General features: G+C 58.5%; 2 protein-coding genes across 2 annotated transcripts in view; one reads left to right on the top strand and one right to left on the bottom strand.

Moving 5' to 3' along the window:
• The window catches only part of TECPR1 (tectonin beta-propeller repeat containing 1), a 45,782-nt gene extending 35,594 nt beyond the window's left edge, over positions 1-10,188 (top strand). Inside the window, exons 17-25 of the mRNA XM_011957010.1 lie at positions 451-547; positions 673-752; positions 1,825-1,881; positions 2,362-2,542; positions 2,994-3,129; positions 3,741-3,833; positions 7,614-7,720; positions 7,845-7,964; positions 8,124-10,188. Coding sequence (XP_011812400.1) covers positions 451-547; positions 673-752; positions 1,825-1,881; positions 2,362-2,542; positions 2,994-3,129; positions 3,741-3,833; positions 7,614-7,720; positions 7,845-7,964; positions 8,124-8,237 — 985 coding nt within the window. The 3' untranslated portion in view covers positions 8,238-10,188. The remainder of the gene's footprint in view (positions 1-450; positions 548-672; positions 753-1,824; positions 1,882-2,361; positions 2,543-2,993; positions 3,130-3,740; positions 3,834-7,613; positions 7,721-7,844; positions 7,965-8,123) is intronic.
• Positions 10,189-12,701: 2,513 nt separating this feature from the next.
• BHLHA15 (basic helix-loop-helix family, member a15) lies at positions 12,702-14,184 on the bottom strand. Its single transcript, XM_011956984.1, has 2 exons — positions 14,139-14,184; positions 12,702-13,414 (listed from the first exon to the last, which is right to left on the bottom strand). Exon 2 carries the CDS (start codon positions 13,358-13,360, stop codon positions 12,776-12,778), a length of 585 nt encoding a protein of 194 aa, XP_011812374.1. The 5' UTR covers positions 13,361-13,414; positions 14,139-14,184; the 3' UTR covers positions 12,702-12,775.
• Between the last annotated feature and the right edge of the window lie 51 nt (positions 14,185-14,235).

Below are 14,235 nucleotides of genomic sequence, written 5' to 3'. Positions count from 1 at the left end.
TTTTTTGAGACGAAGTCTTGCTCTGTTGCCAGGCTGGAGTGCAGTGGTGCAATCTCAGCTCACTGCACCCTCCGCCTCCCAGGTTCAAGCGATTCCCCTGCCTCAGCCTCCAAAGTAGCTGGGACTACAGGCATCCACCACCACACCTGGCTAATTTTTTATATTTTAGTGGAGACGGGGTTTCACCGTGTTGACCAGGCTGGTGTCGAACTCCTGACCTCGGGTGATTCCCCTGCCTCAGCCTCCCAAAGTGCTGGGATTACAGGCATGAGCCGCCGTGCCCAGCAGGCTGTCACCTCTTAGCAGTGTGAGCGTCTCGAGGCGGCTGGCTCTGAGACTGGAGCTCAGTGCTTCCCTGTGGGGCTGCCACCAAGGGTGTTATGGGGGTGTCTGAGTGAGCTGGTTGGTTCCCCAGTCTCCCTCGTCACCCGCCCTGTTGTCCTGTCGCAGGGGTCTGCCTACGGACCGGTACATGTGGAGCGATGCCTCGGGGCTGCAGGAGTGCACCAAGGCTGGCACAAAACCCCCGTCCCTGCAGTGGGCCTGGGTGAGGCCCCGCTGCCCCCTGGGGGGTTGGGAATCCGCCCTCCCACCCCTCCTCGCCCCTCCTCGAGTGTTCTGACTGCCCTCTGGATTTGGGGGTTCCCATCCTCACTGACCCACTCCTCCCAGGTTTCCGACTGGTTCGTGGATTTCAGCGTCCCGGGGGGCACGGACCAGGAGGGGTGGCAGTACGCCAGCGACTTCCCTGCGTAAGCCTCTCCCTGCGCAGGGCCTTCGGGCCAGGTCCTGAGCGTCAGGGCCCTGCAGTGTGTGGCCTCCGTCCTCACTGCTCTTCCAGGTTGAACCCTGCACCCTAGGCCTGGCCAAGGAGCAGACCCCTGGTGCCAGCCCCGCTACTGGAGGGGGAGAGGCCAGCGGAGGGGCTGGGAGGGGCCCAGGAGAATGTTCCCTGCACACATGGCACCTCTGGCCTCTGTGCGTGGCACGGGTAGGAGCGCCATGACTCCCCCATGCCATGTTCATCCCTGCTGTGCCAGGCACGGGCTCTGGGAGGGTCAGATGGTGGCACCCGGGGCACCAGACTGAGGGGCTTGAGGAGGGCGAGTGGCCTGGACGGTCTCAGCTCTTGGGGGCTTTGAGCCAGGCCCTGAGTGATGGGGGGCCAACACGAGATGTCAGTTGAAGGGGCAGCGTGAGCCCCTCAGAGAGATGCAGTGCCCGTCCCAAGGCCCTGGACCCTGGTGGCGCAGGTGCACGGTGTGGGCAGACCCTTCATGGCACAGTCTCAGCCTGTTGGAAGATGCAGCCAGGACAGCCTGAGCTGGGGCCCAGAGCCAGGTGGCTTCTGAGCAGACCGGGACCATCCCGTCGGCCACCGCCAGGCCTCCTGGACCACCCTCCCCTCAGCCTCGGGCCTCACCCTGACCGAGGGCTCTTGCTCCCCAAAAGGGCTCTGATGGGGCCTGGGGAGGGGAGGGCTGAGTCCCCTTAGCCGACCCCTGACAGGTGACTGCTATGCTCCAGCCCCAGAGAGGACCGGACCCCCTTCCCCAGGGAGCCTTCAGTGCCTGGGAGGCCCCAACCCCCGGGAGGCCCTCCCTGCAGGTCCCTGGGGCTGCACTCAGCCCTGACCCTGCCGGGGCAGCCAGGAAACGTCTCTCAAGAGCCACGCGTGGTGACACCTCCTCCTCTGAACCCCGTCCGTGGCTTCCACCCAGTCCCCATGCCCTGTAACGGGTAGAACAAGAATGTTTACGTGCACGGTCCCTTTCCAGAAACTTCCACGAAGTGGCCCTGATTTCATCTTCTTCCTCCTTGCAGCTCATACCATGGGTCCAAAACGATGAAGGATTTTGTGAGGAGGAGGTGCTGGGCCAGGTGAGGCAGGGCTGCGGGGTGACCGTTATGGTCAGACTCCTGGAGGAGCCGGCCCTGAGGGAGCTCTGGTTCCCCGCACCCCGGGCCACATCTGGCCTCTGACCTCAGTCCCAAGGGAAGAAGCAGTGGGGAGTAGAGTGAAGAGGGAAGCTGAATCTAAGTAAATGTCAGCCCAGGAAATGCCCGCAGGCTCCCAGTGCTCTCTGGTTTCAGAAGAGTTTGTTTTCATGAACAAATAAGAGAAATGTCACTGGCAGGCTCCACCTGTAAGCTGGACAGAGAATGCCGCCTGGCTGGGGGTGGGGTGGGGCCGGGCTGGGTGGGGTGGGGGTTGCGGGGAGGCCACCTCTGGGCCCCTCTTTCCAGCCACCCCAGGGTTGACTGCTTTCCTCCTCCTGGCTCCAGGGGGAGAGGCCCTGGAGCCTGGAGCCTGGCGGTCACCTTGGGGTCCCTGGGCTGTGTCCGCTCTCCACTGTACAGAAAATGCAAGCTGGTAACCAGCGGGCCCTGGCTGGAGGTGCCCCCCATCGCCCTCAGGGACGTGTCCATCATCCCGGAGAGCCCGGGTGCCGAGGGGAGCGGGCACAGCATTGCCCTCTGGGCCATCAGTGACAAGGGGGATGTGCTGTGCCGCCTGGGCGTGTCGGCGCTCAACCCCGCGGTGAGTGCCGGGGCCAGATTCTTCCTTCCTCTGGAGACCGGCTGGGCTGGGACCCTGCTCAGGACAAGCCCCTAGGACCAGTGGACACTGTCTGTGGTCCAAGTGGGTCCCTGTGCCCTGGGGCCGTTGGCCCAGGAATGAGGCCAGTGGGGCAGGGGTGACAGAGGTGGGCCCAGGGGACACCATGGTTCTTTGGCACCTGGTCCTTGGTGGTCAGCACCCCGGTGAGGTGCACACGCCCACAGGGGCGCTTTCCCTGCTCGCAGGAGGATGAGATGCGCCCAGGATTTCAACAAGCACCGAGATCAGGCCGGGTGGGGCTGTGTGACTCCCGGCTGTCCCCCAGCCACCCGTGCTGCCCAACCGCTAGGCCCATTTCTGCTGGGCCTGGAGGTGGGGCCCTGGGGGTGGGGGCCCTGGTGATCTCAGCACCCCTCCTCGCCGTCCCCAGGGCTCCTCCTGGCTGCACGTTGGCACCGACCAGCCCTTCGCCTCCATCTCCATCGGGGCCTGCTACCAGGTGTGGGCTGTGGCAAGGGACGGCTCCGCCTTCTACCGGGGCTCCGTGTACCCCTCACAGCCGGCCGGTGAGTGCCACGCCCCAGGAGCCCCTGCAGTGCTCACCTTCCGTCCAAGCTGACGTTTGCCGAACATCCCCTCTGGGCCAGGGTCCCCCAGAAGCCGTGTCCCCCTCCCACTGGGACTGACTGGGAGGTGGTCACCCTGGCGATGGGGCAGCCGGAGCCAGGCCTGCCTGGCGCTTCCCAGGGTGGCCCCTGTGTCTTGGCCCTGCAGGGTCTACTCCACAGTGACCACTCTGGTGGTCGCCTGGGAGGACGGCCTGTGCTGGCTTGTTTTTCTCCAGATGTCCAGTGTCCAACATGGGGACGCTGGTACTCAGCTGCCCTCCACACAGGGATAGGTTAGGGGGGCAGCCCCTGAGGCCGGGTCCCCACCGTGCGCTGCCCTGGAAGCCTTTGTGTTGCGCTGGTGAGATGAGTCCGTCAGAGCCCGCCACGGCTTCCAGAGCCCCAGGCATGGTGCTGGGTGCATGGCAGCGCACGGCTCAGCTCTGTGTGGCCCACAGCCGACACCAGGCTACACATCCGAGAGGCAGCTGGGGACCGCGGCCCTCAGCCCCACCTGGCCCACATGAGCAGGAGGTGGCCGCGTGCCTGAGTCAGCCTCCCCTTCTCAGGTGACTGCTGGTACCACATCCCGTCCCCGCCGAGACAGAGGCTGAAGCAGGTGTCTGTGGGGCAGACGTCGGTGTACGCCCTGGATGAGAACGGCAAGTTGCTGTTTTTTAAAATGTTTAATGTTTTGACTGGGCGTGGTGGCGCACACCTGTAATCTCAGCGCTTTGGGAGGCTGAGGCCAGCGGATCACCTGAGGTCAGCAGTTCGAGACCAGCCTGGCCAACATGTTCTGCATGACACAGTGAGACTCTGTCTCAAAAAAAAAAAAAAACTTTAATTTTTGTGAGTACAGAGTGGGTGTGTATATTATGGGGTACATGAGATGTTTTGATACATAATGTGGCATGCCATACATAATAATCACAGCAGGGGAAAGGGAGTATCCATCCCCTCAAGCCTTTATGTTACAAACAATCCAATTATACTCTTTTAGTTACTATTATTATTTTTTTTTGAGACGGAGTTTCGCTCTTGTCTCTCAGGCTGGAGTGCAGTGGTGCGCTCTCCGCTCACTGCAACCTCCACCTACTGGGTTCAAGTGATTCTCCTGCCCCAGCCTCCCAAGTAGCTAGGGTTACAGACACAGGCCACCACACCTGGCTAATTTTTATATTTTTAGTAGAGGTGGGGTTTCACCATGTTGGCCAGGCTGGACTTGAACTCCTGACCTCAGGTGACCCACCCACCTCGGTCTACCAAAGTGCTGGGATTACAGGTGTGAGCTACCACACCTGGCCCTCTTTCAGTCATTTTAAAATGTACCATTAGCCGGGCACAGTGACTCATGCCTGTAATCCCAGCACTTTGGGAGACCGAGGTGGGCAGATCACTTGAGGTCAGGAGTTTGAGACCAGCCTGGCCAACATGGTGAAACCCCATCTCTACTAAAAATACAAAAATTAGCCGGGCACAGTGACTCATGCCTGTAATCCCAGCACTTTGGGAGACCGAGGTGGGCAGATCACTTGAGGTCAGGAGTTTGAGACCACCCTGGCCAATTTAGTGAAACCCATCTCTACTAAAACCACAAAAATTAGCCAAGAGTGGTGGCGCGTAAGTGACAGCCTCCCAAAGTGCCTGTAGTCCCAGCTACTCAGGAGGCTGAGGCAGGAGAATCACTTGAACCTGGGAGGAGGAGATTGCAGTGAGCCAAGACACGCCACTGCACTCCAGCCTGGGTGACAGAGCAAGACTCTGTCTCAAAAAATAAAATAAAATAAAAATAAAAAAATAAAAAATAAAATGTACCATTAAAAAAATCTCTTTTTTTTTTTGAGGTGGAGTCTCACTCTTGTTGCCCAAGCTAGAGTGCAGTGGCGTGATCTCGGCTCACTGCAACCTCCACCTCCCAGGTTCAAGCGATTCTCCTGCCTCAGACTCCCGAGTAGCTGGGATTACAGGTGCCTGCCATGCCCAGCTAATTTTTTTGTAGTTTTAGTAGAGACAAGGTTTCGCCATGTTGGGCAGGCTGGTCTCTTAACTCCTGACCTCAGGTGATCCACCCGCCTCTGCCTCCCTAAGTGTTGGGATTACAGGCGTGAGCCACCGTGCCTGGCTCTGTTGTTTTTTGACTTTATAATAATGGCCAGTCTTGCAGAAATCGAATGGTATTAATATCTCAGTGTGGTTTGGATTTGCATTTCTCGGATGATTGGTGGTGTTGAGCATTTTTTCATACGTTTATTGGTCATTTGCATATCTTCTTTTTTTTTTTCCTTGAGACGGAGTTCTGCTCTTGTTGCCAGGCTGGAAAGCAGTGGATGCAATCTCGGCTCACTGCAACCTCTGCCTCCTGGGTTCAAGCAATTCTCCTGCCTCAGCCTCCCAAGTAGCTGGGATTACAGCCATGTGTCACCACACCCGGCTAATTTTGTATTTTAGTAGAGATGGGGTTTCTCTGTATTGGTCAGGCTGGTCTCGAACTCTCGACCTCAGGTGATCCGCCCACCTCAGCCTCCCAAAGTGCTGGGATTACAGACGTGAGCCGCCGCGCCCGGCCTCATGTCTTCTTTTGAGAAATGTCTATTCATGTCATTTGACCACTTTTGGATGGGATTATTGGTTTTGTGTGTGTGTGTGCTGATTTGTTTGAATCCTTCTAGATTCTGGTTCTTAGTCCTTTGTCAGTTGCATAGTTTGCAAATATTTTCTCCCATCCTGTGGGTTGTCTCTTTACTCTGATGATGACTCCTTTTGCTCAAATATCAGTAGGTTGTAGGTATCTGGCTTTATTTCTTGGTTCTCTCTTCTGTCCCATTGGTCTATGTGTCTATTTTTTTTTTCATAAAACAGAACAAGATTATATTTCAATATACAACTTCTGTATAACCAAAAAATAAAACACCACAGTAAAATGAATGAGAAAAAACATATTTGTCATTCTAGACAAAATGTTATCCTCTTTAATCATAAATGAACTCTACAGAAATCAGTACAAAGAGACTAACATTATAAGGGAAGTGAAAATAAAAGGACCAGAGGAAAATGGAATAGCACAAATGAGTTATAAGGCTACATGAAGACGATACAGTTAACGTTAATAACTGAGAAAGCAATTTCATTATAAATTACATCATCGATCCTTACAAATATTGATTATCTGATGTTTGTACAGCTTTGGGAAGTGAAGAATTCTCAAATACTGGGGAAACTTACTCTAGTCATGGGGAGTTTACTCAAAAATGTAGATTTTTGCATAAACTTGGCGCAAACAGTTCCAAACCCTAGGAATCACTCCAACAAAATAATCAGATACACACCCACGCACATACACATACATATTTACTACGTAGAAAATGTGTAAGTAATATATCATCCCCCAAAAACTACTTAGGTATCAACTAGTTTATAATACATTGGCCGGGGGTGGGCTATGTGTCCATTTTTATAGCAGTGCCATGCTGTTTTTGTTACCGTAGGCTTGTAGTATAATTTGAAGTCCAGTATTGTGATGCCTCCAGATTTGTTCTCTTTGGTTAGAATTGTTTTGGGCATTCAGGCTCTTTGTGGGTTCCATATGAATTTTAGGATTTTTTTTTTTTAATTCTGTAAAAAACGATGACAGTATTTTAATAGAAATTGCATTGACTGTAGATGGCTTTGGGCAATATGGTCATTTTCATGATATTGATTCTTCCACTGATTCATCCCATACTCATCAATCCATGAGCATGGGATGCATTTCCATTTGTTTCTATCATCTCTGATTTCTCTCAGCAGTGTTTTATAGTTCTCCTTGTGGAGATCTTTCACCTCCTCGGTTATATACATTCCCAGGTATTTTGTGTTATTTTTTGCAGCTGTTGTAAAAGGGGTTCATTTGATTCTCAGCCTGGTTGCTGCCGGCATGTAGCAGTGCTACTCATTTGTGTGCATTGATTTTGTAACCTGAGACTTTCCTGAACTCATGTGTCAAACTTAGGAGTCTTTTGGAAGAGTCTTTAGGGTTTTCTAGGTATTTGATCCTATCATGGGCAAACAGAAACACCGTGACTTCCTCTTTTTCGATTTGGATGCCCTTTCTTTTTTTCTCTTGCCTGATTGCTCTGGCTAGGGCTTCCCTTGTCCACAGTTTCTGCCTCAGCAGAAAGAGGATCAGGACGCCGGCCGTGCCCAGCACAATAGGGCGATTATGAGGCTTGGGGGACGCCCTGAGTGTGCAGAAGGCAGAGCTGGCTGCAGCCCAGGCTCCTGAGTGTGGAGCAGTGGACGAGGCTGTGGCCCTGACTCAGGGGCCAGGACCCTCCTGCCTCCCCGGCAGCTTCCCAAACCCCGAAGTGGTTAGAGCGGGGCCTGGCCACCGGCTGCTGGGCCGCACGGGCAGGAGGGGCCGGGAAGGTCTTCCCCTTTATCTTCACGGCTTCTTTCCCCAGGAAACCTGTGGTATCGCCAGGGGATCACGCCCAGCTACCCGCAGGGCTCCAGCTGGGAGCACGTGTCCAACAACGTGTGCCGAGTGTCCGTGGGGCCTCTGGACCAGGTGGGGGTGCTCAGGGGGTATCGGGCGCTTGGGGTGCTCTGGTTCCCTCTCTGGTCTCCCCCATCCCGTGCCCAGCCGTCCCACAGCAGCTGGGGCTGAGAGCTGCATGGGGTGTGTGCTCCAGGTCTGGGTGATCGCCAACAAAGTGCAGGGCAGCCACAGCCTGAGCCGGGGGACGGTGTGTCATCGCACGGGCGTGCAGCCCCACGAGCCCAAGGGCCATGGCTGGGACTACGGCATCGGGGTGAGTGGGAGCCATGGTCTGGGGCTGTGTGGTCACCTTGTGTCCTGTGGGACTATCCCTTGGGACCCGGGGTCTGGGTTGGAGGGAGGCCCCCAGGCAGAGCCCCTCCAGGATCCTCGAGTCCCCGAGTCCCCTGGTGACGCAGCTCTCTCCTTCCAGGGAGGCTGGGACCATATCTCTGTCCGGGCCAATGCCACCAGGGCCCCCCGCAGCTCGTCCCAGGAGCAGGATCCAAGTACCCTGCCAGAGGCCCATGGCCCCATCTGCTGCTGAGGCGCCCCCACGCACCTAGACGCAGGGACAGTGCCCAGTTTGGGGGATCTAGGCTGAGCCATTCTTGTGCTGAAGTGTGTACCGTGAGAACGATGTCGCCCTGGTGGACTCTGGAGGGAACCTGGCCCCAAGGCTGCGGCCACTTCACAGGCACTGGTTGAGACGGTCCCGAAATGTGAAGCTCCACAGACACTCCTGCACATGTCCCCGTCTGCGAGGAGCCCTGGGGGTGTGGGGCATGGGGTGGGAGCTGTACCTCCCAGAAGCCCCTCCCACCCTTCCCTTCCCCTCTCCCTCCTGCCTTTCCAGGACTAGAACCCAGAACCTGGAGCCCTCCAGGAACACCGGCCCTGGGGCAGCAGAGCCCAGGAGGGAGCCCTCCGGAGCCGGCATCTCAGACAGCACCTGGGCCCCGCCACCCCTGACCAAGAGAGACGGCCGTGGGGCTCAGGGCCTCTTTACCACATGCAGTGACCATTTCTCAGAGCAGGACTTGCAAAGAGGCTTTCATTTCAAAAGTGAAGGAAGGAGGCCGGGTGCCGTGGCTCACGCCTGTAATCCTAGCACTTTAGGAGGCTGAGGTGGGCAGATCACCTGAGGTCAAGAGTTTTGAGACCAGACTGGCCAACATGGTGAAACCCCATCTCTACTAAAAATACAAAAAAAAAAAAAAATTAGCTGGGCGTGGTGGCGGGCGCCTGTAATCCCAGCTACTTGGGAGGCTGAGGCAGGAGAATCGCTTGAACCCAGGAGGCAGAGGCTGCCGGGAGCTGAGATCGTGCCAATGCCCTCCAGCCTTGGCGACAGAGTGAGACTCCATCTCAAAAAAAAAAAAACGAAGGAAGGAGACAGCAGATTGGAAATAACACTGGAGTGGAAGGGATTGGATAGGACGTTCTCTTCCCTGAGGGGCCCGGGGTACCAGACAGGAGGCTGGGAGAGGACGAGAGGCTGCCCCGTGGCTGGAGGCAGTGTCCGTGTGCACAGTCACCGTCACCAACCCCCTTTCGGCCCCTTCCGCAGACATGCTGCCGGACAGGGGCTTCTTGGATCAGATCATGTTGTCGGGGGTGCAGACTGTCGGCTTCTGCGGGGAGCGGGACTGTGTCCGTCAGCGGTGGCCATGGGGTGTGCACACAGACCCTCAGCCCATCCTGCACATGGAGCAGGGCGCACAGTCACCCTCCATCCCGTGGCGAGAGCTCGGCCTGGCCAGGCGAGGCGGAAAGCATCGGCCAAGTGGCCCCGACCCATCCAGCAGTCTCTCAGCTGCTTTTTATCCCTTTGTGCTCCATTTGGGGGTTTGCTTCCTCCACCTGGACCCTTTGCCCGGGAGGTCATCAGAGCCCAACCTCAGGCTCTGCTCGGTTGGAGAGGGGATGACTTTGCCACCACCCAACCTTCCTAGGGTCCTGGTCTCACTGTCAGCAGGGGCTCCGTTGTATTTGTACAATATGGGGTTTGTCACCCAAAAGCTGATGCTGAGAAAGGTCTCCCTGGGGCCCCGTCCGCCGGCATCTGACAGACCTGCTGTTCCGGTGTTTCCGGAAGTGGGTCGCAGTGCCGCCGGCTGGGAGGCTCTCAGATCAATCACGGGAAGGTCCTGACGGTGGCGGCCACCCGGAACCACCCTGTCCTGTCTGTTTACATTTCTCTATCAGGTTTTCTCTGGGCATTACGGTTTGTTCCCCTACAACACTGACCTGTGCATTCTGCTGCGGCCTGCCGTGTCTGCACGCGGCTCTCAGCGAGGTACCGGGAGGGTGTCACCCTGCAGAACGGCAGAGCAACGCGTCCTCTCGCTGCTGAGCACCAACTGTTTACCTGCCCAGCATCACTTCCTCAGATGCTTTACTCAATAAATATTTTCCCCGGAGTGTCCATGCCCTGGTGTTTTTATCGATAACACTGATTGATTAAAACGTGTGGTTCCCTGCGTGCCTGAAGCAGACATTGCCGTGAAATCTTTTATTTTTGTTTTATGACACAGTGTCAATTTCATGAATACTTTGAAAGGGCCATTAGAAAAAATAAGAGCCAGTTTGGGTCATTTGAGAATCATTTTCAGCACGATTACAGCGGGGGCACGGGCCGTGCGGCTCCGGCGGGTTTTCCCAGACGCAACAATCGCGGTTCTGGCTTCTCTGTGGGTGGGGATGGGGATCGCGCCTCCGGAGCTCTCAGGGCGCCTGTCTGCGGAAGGGTGGGTGCGTCCACAGCCCCGGGGGACGGCATGTGGGTCTCTGACCCGCTTATGCGGGGACTTGAGGGAACTCAGCCCGATGGCCGAGGCAGGGTCTCCCCACAGGATAAAAAGATCCAGCCTGGCCTTGGGGTCCAAGAGGAGGGCCAAGGGGAGTGGGCCTGGCCCCTGTCCCCTCTCCTCCTCGAAACACTGGACACCCCGAAGTGAGACTATGGCTACTGAGTATCCTGTGTGATGTGGTCACAGGGCGTCCCCTCTGGCCTCAGGGGAAGAAGGACTGGCTGCTCGGCCCAGGTCACCCTCTGGGAAGCAGAGGAGGTGCGGGTGCCAGTTCAGGGCAGAAAGAGCCACTGAGGCCATTGTCCTGAAGGCGGTGACCCCCAGGCGTTTCTGCTGCCCCCCGGGAAGCCCTGGGCTGTGCTGGACACCGGGTCCAGTCTTCGTCTCCTGGACCGAGGCTCTTCTGGGCTTTCGGGCTCAGCTCGTCGGTCCATTCAGCAAGTTCAGGGGCGGACTGAGCCCTGCTCTGGCCATGGCTCAGCCGGAAACGAGCTGCCAGGTTTGTAGCACCTGAGTGCCCCCGCTGGTGAGGTCCTTGTCATCGTGAGTCCCCGTGGGCAGGTGTCCCACAGCAGGGGAGCCCCGAGCTCTCGCTGTCCCAAGCTCCCACCTGCATCCAATCTCAGCCCGCAGTGGTGGATCACCCTGACCTTCCAGACTGCCCCCTCCCAAGGGGCAGACCCAGCATCCTGGAGTCCCCACCCCGAGCTGTGCTGAAGGACAGCTGGGGCGGTAGGGCCAGGACCAGACCAGGCCTCTGATAAAGTCTCATCGAAATGAGACCTATGTGCCCGGGCCACCTTAAGGGGCCCTGACCAGGAAAATCAGGCCTGAAGCTGTCAATGCCAGATACTCAGGGTATCACGTGTGTCCTTATGTGGCTAGGCGTGACCCCAAGCCTGCTGGTGCATGCAGCCTTTGGCGCCACGACCCCCATCTTGGGGAGGGCAAGGCCACCTGGTGGGGATGGGCCAACCAGAGCCCTTGGTCTCAGCTGTGGCAGCCACATCGCTGGCCCAGCTTGGCCCTGAGGGCCTTCAGGACATCTCTGGGCAGAGGCACGAGGGAGGGGAGAGCCAAGTGGCCAAGTCCGGCCGAGCCAGTGGGGCAGGAATGCGCAGCAGAAGGAAGCTGGGCTTGGGGCAGCAGAGGCGTGCCAAGCCGCCAGGCCCAGCCATGAGGATGAAGTACCTGGGTGGGGGAAGGGATGTACCTGCCACCCCCAGGCTCCACCAGGCAGAGAGACCCAACGGGCTGCCAACTCAGACCAGGACCCAAGCACATCGTAATGTCCTACAGACACAGCGTGGTGCCAATTATATGATAACCCCACAGCAGTGAGAATAAGTAACAGCAGTGGCGGGGGCTGGGGTGGGGCACACTTGGTCCCTGCACGGGCCAGGGCTGAGCAGGAGGCCTCAGAGCCGCTCTTGGGGAGCAAGAAAGGGCCTTGGGGCTTCTCTCCCGTGCCCAGAAGGGCTGCACCAGGAACACCCAGCCCTCCCCCCTGCTCCAGCTTCACAGCGCCCCTCACACCCTGTCCCAGACCCTCCACAACCAGGCACAGCCTGGGGTCACCACATCCAGGAGCCCCCACTCGGGAGGAGGGAGGAAGAGACTCCAGCCCCTCCCCACTATTCAACCTTTGAGGATGGATTTGAGGTCATCTGATTAGATTTTCTGGCAGCTCCAACCATCTCAGATTGGCCCCACTCCCTGAGCAGCCTTGGGCTCTGCCGGGCTTGTCCCAGGCCTCAGTTTACCCCAATGCGGATGTTGAGCCCAGGCCCCATGTAGCCCTACAATGAAGGTTGGAGGTGGGGGTCCCATGCTGGGGCCTTGGCCTCGGAAAACCTGCAGGTAACCCTTTTCCTGGGATCTCCCCTTGCCTTGGAGGAAGCCAGGGTGAAGAATCGTTGGTGCCAAGCCTAAGGAGGTTTTTCAACTTTTCCTCCTTTTCAAGGAGTCTCTTTTTCAAGGAGACTGCCTGGCTCAATGAAAAATCCGGATCTGCCTGGGCCCTACCCAGAGGTTTGGGCCTCACGCCGCTCTCCAGGGCCACAGCCTCAACTAGGCCACTGGCTGGTCCCCAGTGGGGCAGGAAAAATTGCTCCAGGGAAACGGCTGAATGTTCGGGGGAAAATGGAACGGCTGAGGCCGTGTCCTTGTGGGGTGTCCCCGCCCATTTGGGGCTCGGGGCTTGGAGGGACTGGGGCTGGGAGGAGCAGGCCGGGCAGCCGCGGCCACTGCCACCCCCACCCAGGGCTGGGCGTTAGGTGCCCTCTCGGAAGCTGTGGATCTGCGTGGAGTACCTCTGCAAGTGGCCCTGGGGCTGGGCCTCGGTGGCCCCCAACGTGCCCCCGGCTGCCTGCTGCTGCTGCTGCTGCTGCTGCTGCTGGTAGTGCTGGTAGAGCTTGGGGCCCGGCCCCTCCAGGCCCGGGAGGCGACTGCTGGACATGGTCAGGATGGTGGCTGTCAGTGATTTGATGTAGTTCTTGGCCAGTGTGAGTGTCTCGATCTTGGAGAGCTTCTTATCGGCGCGCACGTGCGGGATGACTTCACGGAGGGCCTGGAAGGCGTTATTGAGCTTATGCATCCGCTGCCGCTCCCTCTCGTTGCTCTCCAGCCGCCGCTGGATGCTGCTGTCACGACGGCCACCGGGTCCCGAGGGGCCTGGCCGCCTGCGCCCGCCCTCGCCCCTCGCCCCTGCTGCGGCCCGGGCTGGCCGGCTCCGCAGACCCTTGGATGGCTCTGGCCCCGGGTTCGGCAGGGACCCCTCTGGCGTCCCCTCCCCAGGGGTGGCCTCTGTGTGCTGCACCGGGGCCCGGCGCCGCGGGGGCCGGTTCTTGGTCTTCATGGCCCTGGACTGGCCGTCCCAGGAGGTGGCGGCGGGGAGGTGAGGCCCTTGGAGCTGAAATCCGGAACACAGGACACTCTGTGGTCGCCCCCACATGGCCAGGGGACCCGCTGGGGGGCTGTCCCCGGCAGCTTCCTACTTGCTGACAACAATGGTACCAGGGGCAGGGGGTGGCGCTCCACGACTGGAGGTCCTTCTGTTCACACGCTTAGCCCTGGGCTGACCCCACCCCACGCCCCTGCTTTACCTCATACAGACCTCTGCAACCTGTCCCTGTCCCTGCGTCCACCTTCCCCCTGGGTGACTCACCCTGACCCCTAGATCTTCCTCTGGCCTCATGCCCCTCACTGCCCCCCAGTGCCTCCTGAGCTTAGTGACCTTTGACACTTTGCCTAGATCACCCTGAGATGCGTCCCCCACCCTAGCTTAGGGGGCGCCTCTGCCGGAGGCAGCACTGACTCCTTCGCCCCGTGGGCGGGCAGTGACTCCAGTCACCAGGCTCTCGCTGTCCTGCCCCGCTGGACGTGACACGTGCAGGGACAGCACTGGGGCCAGAACCGCTGCAGATATGGGGCAGCCGTGGAGGTCAGAGGTCGGCAATGGCCAGGGCCTGGCGGCAGCCCCCAATCCCACCACGTCGATGGCCCCCGTGGGGGCTCCGGACAGAACCAGAAGTCCCCCACCCGGGTTTCCCCCGAACCCCCACAACCCCGCCGCCAGGTCCTGCCCCTGGGTTCCCTCCCCGCGGCCCCACCCGAGTTCCCAGCTCCCGGGTTACCTGGGGATCCGCTGCCGCACGCGCCGAGGCTGCCCACGGGGGACAAGGACACGTCGCTTTAGCCGCCCCGGGCGGGGCCGCGGACGCATGCAAATAA

Source organism: Colobus angolensis, unplaced genomic scaffold, assembly GCF_000951035.1.
Source record: "Colobus angolensis palliatus isolate OR3802 unplaced genomic scaffold, Cang.pa_1.0 Scaffold43, whole genome shotgun sequence".
Taxonomy (NCBI): Eukaryota; Metazoa; Chordata; class Mammalia; order Primates; family Cercopithecidae; genus Colobus; species Colobus angolensis.
Note: the sequence above shows the minus strand (reverse complement) of the source record. Positions and strands in the feature narration are given on the sequence as shown.